The sequence below is a fragment of the Calypte anna genome, chromosome 5A, assembly GCF_003957555.1.
Source record: "Calypte anna isolate BGI_N300 chromosome 5A, bCalAnn1_v1.p, whole genome shotgun sequence".
In the NCBI taxonomy this organism is placed as follows: domain Eukaryota; kingdom Metazoa; phylum Chordata; class Aves; order Apodiformes; family Trochilidae; genus Calypte; species Calypte anna.
Window position 1 is genome coordinate 43,086,449 of NC_044251.1, and position 16,493 is coordinate 43,102,941.

At 44.2% G+C, this 16,493-nt stretch overlaps 1 protein-coding gene across 1 annotated transcript in view; it reads right to left on the reverse strand.

Annotated features, from left to right (window-relative positions):
- Positions 1-771: 771 nt before the first annotated feature.
- TOGARAM1 (TOG array regulator of axonemal microtubules 1) overlaps positions 772-16,493 on the reverse strand; it is a 33,925-nt gene continuing 18,203 nt past the window's right edge. Inside the window, exons 7-21 of the mRNA XM_030452511.1 lie at positions 15,673-15,773; positions 14,048-14,146; positions 13,483-13,628; positions 12,577-12,739; positions 12,116-12,250; positions 11,255-11,408; positions 10,613-10,718; positions 9,990-10,225; positions 6,901-7,059; positions 5,485-5,611; positions 5,087-5,205; positions 4,417-4,606; positions 3,320-3,539; positions 2,463-2,549; positions 772-1,152 (exon numbers count right to left, since the gene is read on the reverse strand). Coding sequence (XP_030308371.1) covers positions 899-1,152; positions 2,463-2,549; positions 3,320-3,539; positions 4,417-4,606; positions 5,087-5,205; positions 5,485-5,611; positions 6,901-7,059; positions 9,990-10,225; positions 10,613-10,718; positions 11,255-11,408; positions 12,116-12,250; positions 12,577-12,739; positions 13,483-13,628; positions 14,048-14,146; positions 15,673-15,773 — 2,296 coding nt within the window. The 3' untranslated portion in view covers positions 772-898. The remainder of the gene's footprint in view (positions 1,153-2,462; positions 2,550-3,319; positions 3,540-4,416; positions 4,607-5,086; positions 5,206-5,484; positions 5,612-6,900; positions 7,060-9,989; positions 10,226-10,612; positions 10,719-11,254; positions 11,409-12,115; positions 12,251-12,576; positions 12,740-13,482; positions 13,629-14,047; positions 14,147-15,672; positions 15,774-16,493) is intronic.

Sequence of the window (16,493 nt, forward strand, 5' to 3'; positions counted from 1 at the left end):
TGCGCAACGGGCACCGCGCCTGCGCACCGCGCACCGCCCCTGCGCACCGCGCATCGCCCCTGCGCAGCCGGCTCCGCGCATGCCCCCCGCCCTCCCGCCAAATGGCGACGCGTTCCCCCTCCTCCCTCCTCCCCTCAGGCAAGGAGGCGGCGGCCGCAGCGTTAGGGAACGGAGTCCTTTTATTGGCGTCAGGGATCCGCGTAACGCGCGCACCGGCCGGGCTGCGGCAGGGGCGGGGAGCGGGGCTGGCGGGGCACGGGGTCCCTCCGAGCGGCTGCGGGCTGCCGGAGCTCGGCCTGTCCCTCAGCCCGGCGACACTACCGGAGCTGCAGCCGCAGCAAGCTAATACTGTACAAACGCATCAGTGGATTACAAAAATACATCTTTTTTTTTTTTTTTCTTTTTTTTTTTCTTTTTTTGTCACAAGTACCAAACAAAACACTGTTGTATAATTATCTCTGGGGGCTTTTTCTCTGAAACAAGCACTGAAACAAGTCGGACCGGCAGGGACCGGGCCGCGAGTGTCTGTTCATCAGAACCGGGCAGGCGCGGTACTGACCCCTGAGTCAGGCGGCAGCAGGGACTGTCCCAGCCCTTCAGACGGGCACCGACACCGGCAGCCCTGCCACCATCCCCCTGCCACCATCCCCCTGCCACCATCCCCCTGCCAACAGCTGTCCCTCTGCCACCAGCCCCCTGCAACAATTCCTCTGCCACCATCCCTCTGCCACAGCCTCTCAGTCACAGCCCCTCAGTCACAGCCTCTCAGTCACAGCCCCTCTGCCACCATCCCTCTGTCATAGCCTCTCAGTCAACAGCCCCTCTGCCACAGCCCCTCAGCCACCATCCCTCAGTCACAGCCCCTCAGCTGAGGTTCCACGCAGGCACGGAGTCATTTTTAGGTGTTGATCTCCAGGAATTCTTCTAAAGTCTTCTTGATGTGTGGTGGCTGGGATGCAGCGTGACTGAGGAGGCTGGGTCCCATCTGGGCATAAAGTGCTTTGGATAGTTTGGCTGTGGCTGTCCGGATGTTCCCTCCGGCTCCGGGCAAGGAGCCGCTGTTGGTCATGTTTCCCAGGAGGTGCCAAAGGACAACCAGAACTTTCTGCTCCACGGCGCAAGGCTTCCGTGGGTATAACTCTGTGACGAGGTCTGGAAGAAAGGTAAACAGACAGTTCAGAAGTGATCCCCTGCTTTGAGGGGGGTTAAAAAGCTCTCCACGTCAAACCATCTCCTCAGAGCAACCACTGAAGGGACACAAGAGCATCACCGTCCATGCAGCAGCAGTGCTCCAAGAAAAGGCACCAACTTTCCCTACAACACCCCTTCTGTCCTCCCCCAGGAGCTCACACAGTAGCACTGCTACTACAGCTAACTAAAATTTTCCATTAAATTAAAAAAGTAAAAGAAGCAAAGTGCGTTTTTATTATTTTTTGCTAGATTACCATAAGGACCTGTATTTCTCACAGTGCACTGTGTAACATCTGATTTTATGATTTCCCCTCCACCTCAGAAATATGCAGTGGGTATTTAAGGAGCAAAGTAGTCTTATACTATAAATATACTTAAGATGAAGCATTTCCCATACTTGTGATTTAAGTATTTGATTGGCAAATATTTTGCCTTTTTGCTACAATGGACTCTTCTGATATATAATAGACACTACTCCAAAAAATCCCAGCAAGAGGTGGACTGTTTAAAGGCTCATGACTGCCACATTCAGAAAGCATAAATTTAGGTATGTTTCAAGAACAGACTGTCCATTATGTTATTTAGTTCAGTTCCATTGCTACTGCACACAGAACTACTGAGAAGGTAAGCACATTTCCCACAAAAACACCCCTTGCTCACGTAAAACACCAGAGGAAATTTCAACTCTTCTACTACTAATAATCCCTAATGCTAAAATATGTATGTAAATGTCAAAAATTTGTCTCAAATTTGTAACAGAATTTGCCTTCTGACACCAGTTTAGGAAGAAGGACCATTATGAAGCCTGCCCACTTAGTTGTGACTGCAGCTCAGCTTGTCAGCTGGGATCTTTTAGGACTGAAAGCCAGTATGGATTATCAAAAGCCTTAAAATGAGAGCAAGTAAAGGTCCAGAAATAAAACTGAGGAGCTAGCAGGAGGCAGCTGTAGAGAACAGAATACTTTTCCAATACAGTGAAACTCATTACAAACCAAAACTCACCCTCTCTGACTCAGTATTACAATTATTATAAGCTTAAGGTATTTGCACACCTTGCAGGGGAGTATCTGACTATGTAATAATCTTGCTTTGTCAGCAAGAGCTTCAATCTGTGTTAGAAGGGGGTAAAACCTGACAGCTGCTGCATTGTTAATGCCCACAATGTCCTGGGACAGCAGGGAAGGTATGGAACTACCACCACCCTACAAGGAACTTGTCTGCTTAGGATGGCACACACACAGACAAACATGCAAAGTCAAACATCATTTTACCAGCAAGCTTTTCTGTCATGTCTTGTTTTGCTTTTCCGTTCAGAAACTGGGCTTTTGTGCAGAATGGCTGGAGGAGCAAATAGTTGTCTAAATGCAAGGAACAAAACATGTAAAAATTCTTTAACAGAAATCTGAACAACCCAAGCTGGACACAAACACAATATGGAAAAATGTAAATAAGAACCTTACTTAAGGTATATCAACTACAAAAAGATATAGTGATGTATTTAAGGGGATAAAAGTACAAAAAAATCTATTAACAAGCCCTAACTCCTAGAATCTGGTAGAATTTAGCATATTCTTTTACTGAAAATACTAAGGTTCTGCTCCAAAGCTGAAATGGTTGAGGCAGGAGAAGAGTTGTGGCACACACAAACAGCAAGACTCTCGTTCTTGACCTGTTTAAGAGATTCAGCAGTGTGACAAGCTTTGGGATATTAAAACACAAAAACAGTTGAGGTGGGAAGAGACCTCTGGAGTCCAACTCCCTGCTCTGGCAAGGCCACTCAAGCAGCCAGGTGCCTGGGACCATGTCCAGGTAGCTCTGGAGTTGCCTACAAGGATGGAGACTCCACAGCCTCCCTGGGCATCCTCTGCCAGTGCTCAGTCACCCTCATAGCAAAAAAAAATGCCTGCAATGGAAACCTCACAAAACCACGTGTGTGCTGACAAGCCCAGCCAGCTGTATTTCTTTATTGGACTGGAAAATACTGAAAGGACTCGTTTGCTTTATAAAGTGTGAGAATAAAACCAATGACTCATTACACAGCATAATGACTGGGTGGAAACTACTGGAAAGAATAACTCTTTCAATTTAAGATTTATTGAATAAAATTAAAACTCTTTAATTTACTTACCTAAGTGTTGACATAGAGCCTGAATAACATTTGTAGCAGCTGCATAAATCCCTGGATTTTTGGAATTGAGGTTGTTGTCGACCATGGCAGGAATTAACATGTTGATCACAGGTGATAAATTGTCTTTCAGCAAAGGAATCATCTTGTGCATCGTCTCCAAAGCAACCTGAGTGACTTTACTGTTTGAATCATGCAGACGAGACTTGAAAGCATCAAAGATCTGAAAAAGTACCCAAACAGCAATGACCAGAATTTACCATGTTTCAGGTATTACATGTCCTTCTTTATTGTTACACTTGGATTGTCCATCTTAGAAAAAATGGTTCAGCTGTGCAAACACCTGAGAGACTCTTTATAGCAAGCAAAGCTCTACCTCATCTCATCTGCATTTGAATCATTCCCATATCATGTAATGGAGGTAAACTCCATCTGTAACTCTCCAGATGATTAATACTCTCTGCAAGCAAGGATTTTTAGCAAGAAATCTCTCTGTTTAGCAAAAAGAATGCTTTGAAGATTTCCAAACCACACACAATTTAGATATGGAGAAGTTCCATGGAAGTGTTTCAGTTTCACAGCAAAGGGACTGCACTGTTAGAAGACACTCTTGGGTTTCCTTTTATTATTTCTATCTTTAGTTTACAACTGCAGGACTTCATCATTGTATTTTTCTCCAAAAGAACCTCCTGTCCTCTTACCTTAAGCTTTACCATAATAAAGCCCTTTCTTCACTTTCTCCTAGACAAACAAAGCAGGCAGAACTTGCAGCTGTGTTCCAAAGAGATTTTCTGATCTCGATTAATCCTTGATGCTCTTTTTGTAACCTGTTCTGGTATTTTGATATTTACTCAGCAATGGCATGATAAACCACACACAGTATTCCAGAAATAGCTCAGATGGTGCAATCTCTAAGTTAAAACTTTCTTTTTTTTCCTTCCCTTTACTTCCTTTGTAGCTTACCTCTCCCCCCTTGGGCATACCTGACCTTTCCCCATTAAACAGATGTTCTTACTGAATAAGAGGGAGCCAAGGTTTTTATCAGAAACCTGTGACACAGCTTTAAAGACCTTTGAAATAAAATGTTCCTGTACAATTACCTTCACAATGTTGGCAACAACAAAGCCTTGATTGTTCTCTGTGTCTGCTAACAGCTGCTTAATGCCAGTGATCCGGTCCCGGAAGTCTTTTCCGTTCAATAAACCTATCATGTCCTTCACATGTTCCTCGCTTTCCAGTGAGCCACGGGGAGCTGCTCTTCTTGTGACTTCACGGGTTTCTGTTGTCTCTCTATTGGAAAGGAAGAAGTTATCCAGTGAACAAAGAATCAAGCCACAACAGGAGTCTTTCACCTCAGACACACTCTCCCCATGGAGGTGGGAAAGCATTCCATGAACTGAACACTTAAGTGTCCAGGTAAGGCCACAAATAGGTAATCTGTACTGGGGCTACCACATTTTTTCTATAGGATCTCAGCAACAGTATCTTGAGCTGCTTATGACATGGAACTACAGTGAATTCCAAGTGTTTTGTGTCCTGGGTGTGTTTTCATTGACAGTCAAAGGACAAATTAACTTCCAAATGCACAAAGCCATTTTAATGCTAACAGTTACCTAAGCAATAAACTGTAGTTTATCTGGGATATGTCAAGTGTTTCCTTTTCCTTCAGGTATTTTTATTTTCAGAACCCTGTTGTGAATGTGCCAATACACACAGGCTATTATCCCAGAAGCCAAATCTCTAACAGGGTAAACCACTGAAGATAATTACCTGTCAGTGATGTTGAGAGCATCTCTGGAAGTTGATGATGACCTCGAATGTCCAACATTCCCAGTATGGGAACGTCTTCCTTTGGCTGAGGGTGTATCCAATGGCATCTCCCCCAAACCCTGCACAGAAGTGAACCATGCATTAACATGGCTGGTTCTGCACTGCTGCAGACTCTGACAAAGCAGGTCTGACATGCCAAGTGAAGTAGCAAAGTCCATTTCATCTGCAGGGAGTGCAGGCATGCTACAGGTCAGCTACCAAGCAGCACCTTGCCATGCAGGTGTCACTGGGTCACTCATCCTGCTCAGAATGCATTCCCCCATCCCTGCAGGCTCCCTGTCTAACAGCCAACCACACACCTTTATATTCCTCAGCTGTTACAGAGTTTTTCCACATACCTTTTCGTGCAGATTGCAAACACATTCCTTAATGTAAGGCAGATCCTTGGTCGGCACATACTTCTCTAGTGTTTTCTCAAAGTCAGGGTGAGCCATCATGCTGAAGAGCATCTTCCGACCATAATACCTGCAACAGACCAGGACATGCACACCCGTGAACATGGATCTGCCCTGGAACTCTAGGGACAACTACAGGTGTGCAATTCCAAACTATAAAACTGGAGGGAGGCTGTGTAACCAGACATCCATTTCATCCTCCTGCAAAGAAACTCTGCTCAACAGTCACTATTTAATCAACAACTGAGGAAAATAATGAGAGCAGACTTTACATCAGCTGGTCCAGCCTTGCCAGGCAGTTCAAAAACTGTAGATGAGGCACTTCAGGACACGCTCCAGTGGGTGATACAGATATTGATTTCTATATTTTATCTGAGGGGGGATGCTGACAGTTGGATGCAATCATCTTTTATGACTTTTCCAACTGTGACAATTCTGTGCCAGCATTCCCTCCATGGCCTGTATCTCCCTGTGCTCAGCAGAGCATGTCCTCTGAGCCCCTCTGTTTGCAGCAGCCAGGCTGGGCACGGCTGCAGGAGGTGTCCAGGTAGTACCTGTCACTTCTGGTGCCCCAACAGCCCTGGCAGAATCAGGTTAGGGGTGGGACTCGATGACCTTAAGGCTCTCCTGTCACTGCAGAGGAGCACACACTGAGTTCACACAGCCTTCAGCCACCTGGAATGTCTGATCCCAACCCTTCCTGAACATGAGCCAGCAGTGTGCCCAGGTGGCCAAGAAGGCCAATGGCATCCTGGCCTGGCTCAGGAACAGCGTGGCCAGCAGGTCCAGGGAAGGGATTCTGCCCCTGTGCTCAGCCCTGGTGAGGCCACAGCTTGAGTCCTGTGTCCAGTTCTGGGCCCCTCAGCTCAGGAAGGAGCTTGAGGTGCTGGAGCAGGTCCAGAGAAGAGCAAGGAGGCTGTGAAGGGATCCAGCACAAGTCCTGTGAGGAAGGGCTGAGGGAGCTGGGGGTGTTGAGGCTGGAGAAGAGGAGGCTCAGGGGAGACCTCATCACTCTCTACAACTCCCTGAAAGGAGGTTGGAGCCAGGGGGGGGTTGGGCTCTTTTCCCAGGCAACTCTCAGCAAGACAAGAGGGCAGGGTCTCAAGTTGTGCCAGGGGAGGTTTAGGTTGGAGATGAGAAAGAATTTCTTTCTGGAGAGGGTGATCAGGCATTGGAATGGGCTGCCCAGGGAAGTAGTGGATTCTCCGTGTCTGGAGATCTTTCCAAAGAGCCTGGATGTGGCACTGAGTGCCATGGGCTGGGAACCACGGGGGGAGTGGATCAAGGGTTGGACTTGATGAGCTCTGAGGTCCCTTCCAACCCAGCCAATTCTGTAATTCTATGTTTCCCCTCACTAACCTCGTTTGCTGGGAGCTGTCCTGTGCAAATCTGGCTATGGCAGGGAACAGCCTCTCAGCCACAGCTTTGGGTCCAGACAGAGCCCGCTCCGGCCCCATCCGCTCCAGGATGTCTGCGAGGTGCTGGGCTGTGCATCTCCTCACTGCTGAGTGCAGGTGGCTGCAGGAAACACAGCTGGTTAGTGCACACACAGCACCAGGGCTGTGCTCTGCCCCATCTGGGATGCAAGTCTGCTTTCTTAATCTTTAGCATCATCTACAGCTACTGTACTGCTGAGATGCAGATACTTATTCTGGCTGTATAGAAGACACTGGAGCAAAGACAGACAACTTTATTTAAGAGGATAATGATAATTTCATTTTGTTCACTTAAAAACCCACAGCAAGAGTGCAGAATGGAAAATGAAGAATTGTATCTTTTTTGTTTATAGTCAGTTTCAACATCTAACTACAGCTTTTGGATTAATAAAAATAGTAATTTTCTTCTTTTAGAACTTTAATCTCTCATTTTCCTTAAAATAACTGTAAAATATTTTAGAAAGCACATCACTGTGTGTTCTTTATATCAGCATTATGAAAAACTAGTCCCTGTGCTCAGACACACATCTTGTGGATTTTATATCAAGTTATATGAAGCAGTATTTTCTGGACTTGTAAAAATCTTGTGGAAGTCTCTTTTATGCAAAACATGAAACATTCTGCTGATGAGAATGGGAGAGAGCTGACATCAGCTTTCAAACTCCTGCAGCAAACTACCCTTTTATATAAATTCAGCTGTACCAGCCAGCCCCACATTTTCAGAGTACACAATTATAAAACCTCAAGATTTTTCCAATTTTATTTTTATCTTTGGATTGAAAAAAATCCTATTTTGAGGTGAGTTTCACTGCACAGTAAATGAACTGTTTATGTGGCTCATTGGGTTTAAAGTAGAGAGCTAAGGACTGGGTACAGCCCAGCTTTGCAGCCTTCTCCCTGCATCACCCTATTCTCCTTTCTTTCACTGTGGGTTTTGTTTCCTCTGATTCCATCTATCCCCATGGCCTCACTGGAAGGAAAGCAGCTCCACAGACAACTAACCAGGTCTATTCAAACTAACAAATGTGGCAGCTCAGAACACAGCCCAGCCTGCAGCACATCTCCAGCACCTCCTCTGCCTGACTCCCTGCTGATGCTGCCACCCTCCCAGCTCCTCTGCCACCTTCCCAGCTCCTCTGCCACCCTCCCTGCTCCTCTGCCACCTTCCCAGCTCCTCTGCCACCCTCCCAGCTCCAGCTCAGCTCCCTGAGTTAAGACTCATGCTCAGTGCCTGCTGTTGTGCCTGTTCAGCAGCCTTGGAAGCAGAGGAGAAGGGAAACAGGGGCAGCCCAACTCCTGTGGCAGGGCCAAGGAGAGCTGTGGTGCCCACACTCCCCAGGAATGCTCACTGCTCAGGCAAAATTGTTGGAAATCTTTCTTGTGGCATCCAAGACCTTAGAATAAAACACAACTTGTGCAGATAAACCCCCTGATTTTAAACTTTCTGAAATATAGTCCCCTTTCAGATCAAGCTCTTTGATCAAGCATCTGTTCCAAGGTGAATTTACAGCAATACTCCAGTGTCTCTAAAGCAGCATCTCACAAAAGCAAACAAAATTGTTTTCAATTATTCTCATTGATAAAGTCAAAACCAAGTTGTTAGCTCATGAAGAATCAGTACATCTATCTATCCATCTAATCCACCTACCTACCTACCTGCCTGCCTACCTACTCAGGGCTGCAAATATTCAGGTTTGCTGTACTCAGCCTCACAGCTCAGATATTATTGATGCTTAGAGATCTGCAAATGTGTCTCAAACTGGAGGAAATCCTTAAAGGTCTAGAGAAGCCTTAAGGATAGGTCAGTGTGTTTGAATCTGTCACTGAAATGGGGAAGAGCAGATGTGGTCAGTTAGGGTCATGAGTATTGCTTGGCCAGGGATTTCTGAGGAATGGGGGTACATGAACACACTGCTTTACATGGCCTCCTGTGGTTACTGTCTGCTGCTCCTCAGTGCACAAGAACAGCTGTGGGCAGGCATGATGCAGCAGTAATTGAAATCCCAAGACTGATATTTGGCTTTCTGGTAAAAGTTCAGGTAATTGCAGTATGGTTCCCATTGCCTTTCAGGGGACAGAATCAACAGATTCCTCAACCATCACCTTCCCAGGAAACAAAGTATTTTCAGTCAAGACTAACTCTTATGATTTGTAGCTGTGCAGAAAGGCTAAGGACTGATTTATAAGGTAGAATCTGAAATATTTAATGGAAGGGGTAGGCTGTGAGAAAAGCAGTCCATTGAATGTCAGCTAAGCCACGACAGACAGAGACTAAGTACAAGCAGGACTATCCAGCCACCAGCCTGGCATGCCCTGTGCCCTCATTAAGTATTGCTGCACATAAGTCAGGATATAAAAGAAAACACACTCAACAGGAAAAGAAAGGAATGTAACTTCTACAGACTGAGGGGAGAACCAAACCATGCAGCCATAAACGGAGGATTGTCATGTTTGAGGTACTCAAGAAAATAAAGGCCATCACTACTGTGAAGGAAATGCAAATGCAGACAAAAAAGACCATTCACCAGCCAAGAGTAGAAGCACATGAAATCAACCAGGAGAGTGGTTGATACTCTAGAAGCCTAGAGATTTGTAAGTTATAAATCATCCTTCTAAATAAGAAAGCAGTGCTGAAGAAGTGATAGGCATCTGATTGCAGAGCAAGGGAAGAATGTGAATGCTATGTGGACTTCACTAGGCAAAGCACAACAGCAGTTTCCTAAGAGTATGCTACTAGCAGTGATTAACATTACTGAAGCCTTGCAAAATGACCAGAAAATCCACCAAGCTCTAAAATCAACAGCCAACATTTACATGTACAGGAAGAAACAGGGGAGTTACATTTCTATTTTTATGCCAACAAATGCTGCCCTGGGTAGAAGTTTTTCAGAGCTGAGTTACTGTATTTTCAGATTACATTGATTTAGGTTGTTTGGTTTTTTTTAAAGCCTGTATTTGATTAATTCCATCTATTCACAAGTTATTTCTGTATAAAGTCTTTATAAGAATTACCTTTGCCCTCCATTTATAAGAGAACAAAGTGCACGTGCTGGAGTCACATTATTAGCCATAGCCTTCAGTGCTTTGTCTACCTCTTCCCTTATAAATGTGTTGGATTCACCAGCTTTGTGCAAAAGGACTTTTACTGTATTATCTAGTTCTTGATCCATGCTCTTTTTCAGGTAGGTGAACAAATCCCCTAAACAGACCACAGCAGCTCGAGAAACACCTGAGCGTAAATTCTTGACCTGCACACAGGAAAAACCCAAACAAACAATGAATAATGTTTATAAAATATACTTTAAAAGAAATAAAGCTTAATGTTTCCCTTTGTAAGTTTCAAGTAACATTAAAAGCAACTTAGAAACACATTTCTGACTTGATTCAGGTGGGAGAATTAAAAAACACAAACATGGAAATGTTAAGGAGTTACAATCCCAATGTTTTCTGTCCCTCAGCAAATCAAATCAACTCTTGGTATCTGAAGTGGGAGCTGCTGTGCTGAAGGACAGACCCATCCTTTTGAGGCAGGCAACCAAAGCAGAGGTGAACATGCCACTTCCCTTCAGTGTACCTCAGGGCTACAAAATGCACACCCAGGCATACAGTGAAACATTCTGAGAGCAAAATTTAACCTCTTGTGCCACAGCCAGACTGGTTTCATGCAGCTTTGCAGTCAGAATGGTTGCATGGTAGGCAGACAAACACCTAACAAAGTTCAGACCTTCGATTTTCTTCTCCCTGTGTAAAAAAAATAAAACAATTGAATTCAAAACATCTGCAAACTTTTGTAATGATATTAAAACACAGAATTTGAAGACACCAAATGGAAAAAAAGTAGATTGTAAAGTAGAGCAATGAGATAGGAAATTCTTCCAAAGTGAGTGTTTTCAAGTGGTAGTAGGGCTACTTCAGCATTCTTTCCCAGTTCTGCCTGCAGCTTGTCTGGGGCAATTCAAGGATCACCTTCCTTGCCCCAGCTGAGGAGGCAGCAGCAGGGCAGAGCACAGCAAAGGGCAAGAAGCTATTGGTGGGGCCCTCCCCAGGACTGGACTTACACCTCTCTGACAGCTCAGCTGTTAGCCTCAGTTTACAGCAGCCACAGTTTAATCTAGCTTGGGACTGAAACAAAAAATAACTTCTTTTTGTCATACATCACTTGCAATCCTCCTCACTGCTTTTGCTGTTACGGCCGTTTTGCTGTTTGCTTTTTTCTTTAAAAAGTTATCAAATGGCTTCTTCCTTATCTGGGGCTGTAGGTAGATGTTTACACCTACCAGTCATCATCAGCTAAAAGCACCAAGGCCTCTGTCAGAGCCAGCTCTGGTTTGGGCAGGGGCTGCAGCTCGGATGGGTCCATGGCTTCGGGGCTGTGTGTGACTGAGGGGGTGCGGTCCTTGTAGTGCCCTCGTGTCCCGAGAGAGACTTCATCTGCAGCCAGGGAGCACAACAAACATCAGCACAGACTAAAGAAAGAAATTAGCTCAAAGGAAGGAAAGAGAAAAGTTGGAGGTATCAACTGCTGTGAAAAACCCACCAGGATTTCAAACAGAGCATTTCCCACTCCCATCCTCCAGCATTCCGCAGCCCGTTCATGTGAATGAACTTTGTTTTCAAACAGCCACCACTTTACCAAGTTGGAAACACCAATGTAGTGGGGTTTTTAATGTAAAAGCAGATGCACAACGTGCCCAAGTACAGGGAGGTAGGATAGAATGTAGTAAAACTTAAAGAGACAAGAAATTCTGAAGACCTTTGATCATCATCAGTAAGAGCTTCGTTTCTGGAAAGATTTCTACTGCATTATTTCCAAGGCATCTCAGTGACAAAAGGTACACAGAAATGTTTCTCTTGGAGAGAAAGAGGAGAGTCAATTTCCCATTAATACCTTACACCACTTAAGTAGCTGAGAAAATACAAAACCTTCTGCTATTTCAAACATCTTCCTAACAAATTAAAAATGTTTGAAGGGAGCAATGAAGAATCCTAAACCCCTTCACCAGCACCCCTAAACTACTCATTTTCCAGAGCAACTCAGTACCCTCCATTGTACAGATCAATCTTATTTTTGCTTTGAAACTGCCCCACTCCATGTATCCAAATATTTTTATAGTCTTTGGTTTATTTTAACAGCTTACCAGAATCAAGCAAGGCTGAATATTTTGTCTTCTTCAAACTGGATGTTCTTTTTAATGAAGGAGTCAAGGCCACGCTTTCTAATGACAGAGATACATTTCTTGATGATGTTGATATATCCCCACAGAGATTTAATGCTAGAAAACAGAAGGAAATGTCCAAACTACAACAACAACAGATCAGAAAAAAGGAAAAAAGGCCCTAGTATTTTCATGCAAGACAAAACCAACAAAACCTTTGGCTTTTGAAATTTTTCTGGAATACATTCTTTCAAATATTTCCAGCCAGCTCTTTGCTCTCCACAATGTGCATTAGAAGACTGACAAGCAATGATTACAGAGTGAACTGTAGATAGAATTAATTTTAGCAGCACCTCCTGTCACACTAGACTGTCAGGATTTGTTGTAATCAGCACCAAGTTTTAACAGTGTAATGTTAATTTAAGACAAACTCAAACCCTCACTTTCTGTGGTCATTTTCTCTGGTTCATTCACTTTAAGTCTCTCCCAATGGTTTTCCTCCTCTTCTGCCAGGTCTCTGACTTCCTGATGTCCTCTATGATTGTGTTCTTCCTTCTTCCTCCTCCTCACCTTCTCCTGGGCAGATTTTGACATGGCAACTTTTATCTGCAAACCAAGCAAGGCACCCATTATGATACACAGTGTGATGTAATGGGCAAGTTACCCAATAAGCTGTTACCCAGTGCTTGATATTGTCTTAAGGTAAAAATAGAAAATTACTGTTTTCATGCTTTTTTATTATTTTCACCATTATTCTACAGAGAAAAAGGAAATTATTGATAGCAATAATGAATCAAATCCTGGAAAGAGCCAACTGTGTCCTTTCTGCATGACAAGTAGTACTGCTGGCAAAAAGAAGCAACATTACAGGTTTTAACCTATTTTTCCTACTTAGGAGAAATATTAATTTACTCAAAAATGTCTGAATAGTTAGAGAATTAATGTCTACAAGAAGTGATCTTCTACTTCTCAGGCACCATTGTGTTCTTTCCTAGAATTTGATGCTAAACTACACAAAACTTCTGGTTTAGGCTTAGTGTAATTAGCTAATATTAGAAGAAAGCAGCTCTGTTCTCATTACTGTCTACAAAACAGTTAAACAAGCAGTAAGAGAATAATGTGCATGCAGTCATCCAGATGTTGATAAAGTGTTAATCCAGCTTTAGCCTTCACCTGGAACTCAGCAGTTCACATAAATAAAAGGACTTGCACAGACTGTTGCAAGGCAGCTGAGGGCTGAATTAATCCACTTGAATCAAACATGACACAGAGACCACAGCCTGTGTTCAGCTCTGTTCACAGAGATCAAAGCAGGGAGCTGGACAGCAAGAGGGCTCTGCAGTTCTTACCTCTCTTTCATTTTCAGCCTGGAAATGAGCCAGGCTGCTCTGCTGGAGGCTTCTCCCTGCTGCTGGCTCAGCCTGCTCCTCTCCTGTGCCTGCACACCTCAGGGACTGGCTGTGTGACTGTGCAGGAGGAGGGCTGCCAAAAACACCTGGGAACCAAATCACATTGCACCCTCACCAAAATAAACATTTTATTCAGCAGAACCCAGCAAAACCAAACAAAAGAAAACCCAACATCCAAGATGTTATCCTGTTAGTGTCAGTTTCCCCCCAGAACTACTCTTACCTTCCTCCAGTGAGCAGGATGGATGAACAGCCCTGTGTGCATGCTGGGCTAGGACCAGGACTGCAGGATGTGCTGCCATTCTTTGGAGGTGGAATGGAACAGCACTTCCAGTACCTGCACAACTCCCAACCATCCTTCTTTTTATTCCCCTTTAAATGAAGATTGGTCCCAACATAAAATACTGTAAGGAATCTACTTCTCCTTCTCCCACTCTCAATAAAAGTACATTTCCCCCTCCTGAAGAATTATGAAATATAGGAGATAATGTTGGTTTTTCAATACCTTTACCAACAATAACAACTGCATCTTCAGACAGGACACTTGGTGAAAGGAAATCCAGGTTGTTCAGCTGTGGAAAACTGGATGTTGACTCTGCAAGACCTTTAAAAAAATAAATCCCACCATGTAAGTCATGAGGTGTCTGTGCTGGGACGTATTGTGTTCTTCCAAAATGTCACCATCTGCTGACATCTGAATTTAATCAGTGGACTTTCAAAAGTTACTGAGTTTAACAGGAGTTACCAAACACTGATATCCTCACAATCATGGAAAGCTTACAGCAAATACAATCACTACCAAGAGATTGTAAAGAAAACCAATGTTTGTAAGAGGCTTTTTCAGTCAGCTGATTCAAATGAAAAAACCAGAAGTTAGGAGTTAGTCTAAAGGACAGAAAGAAAGAAAAGAAAATACAAAAAGAAGGGACCTGCTTGGGACAAGAAAACACTCCATCCTTTGACAGAAAATAAAAATGCAATGAGATGGCTTACAGGAAGGGAGACTCATGTTCAGCTGATAAGGGCAGTTTAATACCACACAGATTTTTACAAGTTCTCAAAGCTCCAGTGAAAAAAATTCAGAGCTTTCTGAGATGAGGCTTGTGTGATGGGCCAAGGCCAGTAAGCAGTGGGAGAGCAAAGGGGTTTTTTTCCCCAGCTAGCTGCCCAGGTATGACATTAACCTCACCCACTGTGTGCTCTCAGCTCCCAGGAGGGGCAGTGCTGGGCACTCTGGGGGATTAAGAGGCTCAGGAAGGGCTGCACATGACTTTACACTGAGGATCAACTGCTCCCAGAAAGTCTTTTCATGTAATGAAAGGCAAATCATTAGCATGTACTGCTAGGTATGTGCAGCTATGTGCTTTCAGACTTATGCTGTTACTTGGAAAAGTTATTTGCTAATTTACCCGGAGAAAAATTGCCTCAGCTGAGATGAGGAGCAACAGCTTCCAGTTCTGAAAGGAGATCATGAGTCTCAGGAGTGAATACTGCTTTTTGCACGTGATGCCTTTGCAAATTCAGGCCTGCAAGATGATCTCCAATCTTCACTGAGCTGAGGTTTGCAAATTTTTTTGAAAAATAGATAACTGCTGAGGCTGCAAAAGGATGGAAGAGCAGTCCTGGGGAAGAGAGGCCAGAAAAGGCTTCTGGGGACAACATGGCTCCCTCAGTTCCTTTCCTCTAAGGAAGCCTCTCCATGCAGCTGAATCAAAATTAAACAGAAATAATCAGTTTCTGCCCAGTACAGAAACCTGCAGTTACCTGCACTCCCCTGTAAGCAGAGAACAGGACAGCAGCACTTAACTTTAGGTTCCTATCAGGAAATTCACTGCTTGCAACTTTTTGACCTTTCCTACTCTCATCCAGCTGGTGTTCAGTGAATTTCCACCCAACACTGCACTGAATTTTGAAGGGCACATCCTCACAGGTGGCATGAACACATCTTACCCTGACACAGAAATACAGAAACCTGAGTACCTCAGCATAAACTCAGTTTGACCAAATAGCAGCTGGCAACTCCCTGTTTGTAAGAGCAGAAGGGACACAAGCTCATTGAAAAAGAGCAGACATGTCCATTCTGTTTGCATCTCTGAAGCATGATATGTGTGGGAAAGAGCAGCAAATGACCTGTGCTGAAGTTATGTTCTTCCACATTTGGGTCTCTCCTTCTTGCTGAAGAGACTTTTGCAGGCTGTGATTTACTGCCCAGCAGTGGGAAGGTGTCAGACCTGTAAAACAGAAAATTATCTTTTATAAATAGAATTCCACACACAAGTTTAAATAACACTTTGTAGCAGGGACACCAATCAATAGATTTCAGTTTCTCCTCCCCAGTGTCCCTGGTGGACAAATATTTCCACTGTGCTTCCACAAACATTCACACTAAGTAGAAAAAGAAATTCAATTCAGCATAAACTATTTGATGAGTGAGTCCATGATGAAGAACACCACAAAGACAACCCTTAGGAGTACACTTTACTCTAGGACGAAGTCCATATTCATAAATCTAAAGAATCACTTGGCCTCAGGGCCTGGCACTGTTAGATGAGTGTGACCCAAGCCATTAGCCCTGTTTCCAGCCCCTTGTCCTGCACACAGACATTCACCAGGAGAATGCTGTTATCTACAACACAATCTTCTTACTTCTTTTTTTTTCTAAAATGAGACATTCAAATACTAAAGATGCTTCAAGCCAGAGCCCTGTGCTGACAAATGCAGTGTGTAGCTAGGGGACAGTCCCAGGGGCAGAGCAGCTGCTGGGACTGAAACACACAGGTCTGCAGGACTTGGCTTTAAGCTCTGGAGGAAAGCTCCTGCTTCAGAACCTTCACTAACACCAGTACCAAGCACCCATTTCTCCTGGTAGTTTATCAGGGGATAAACCCATCCTTCCAAAAGTAAATACACAGAAAAAACTCCACATTCTTGTTGCCCAACAACTCAGGTTT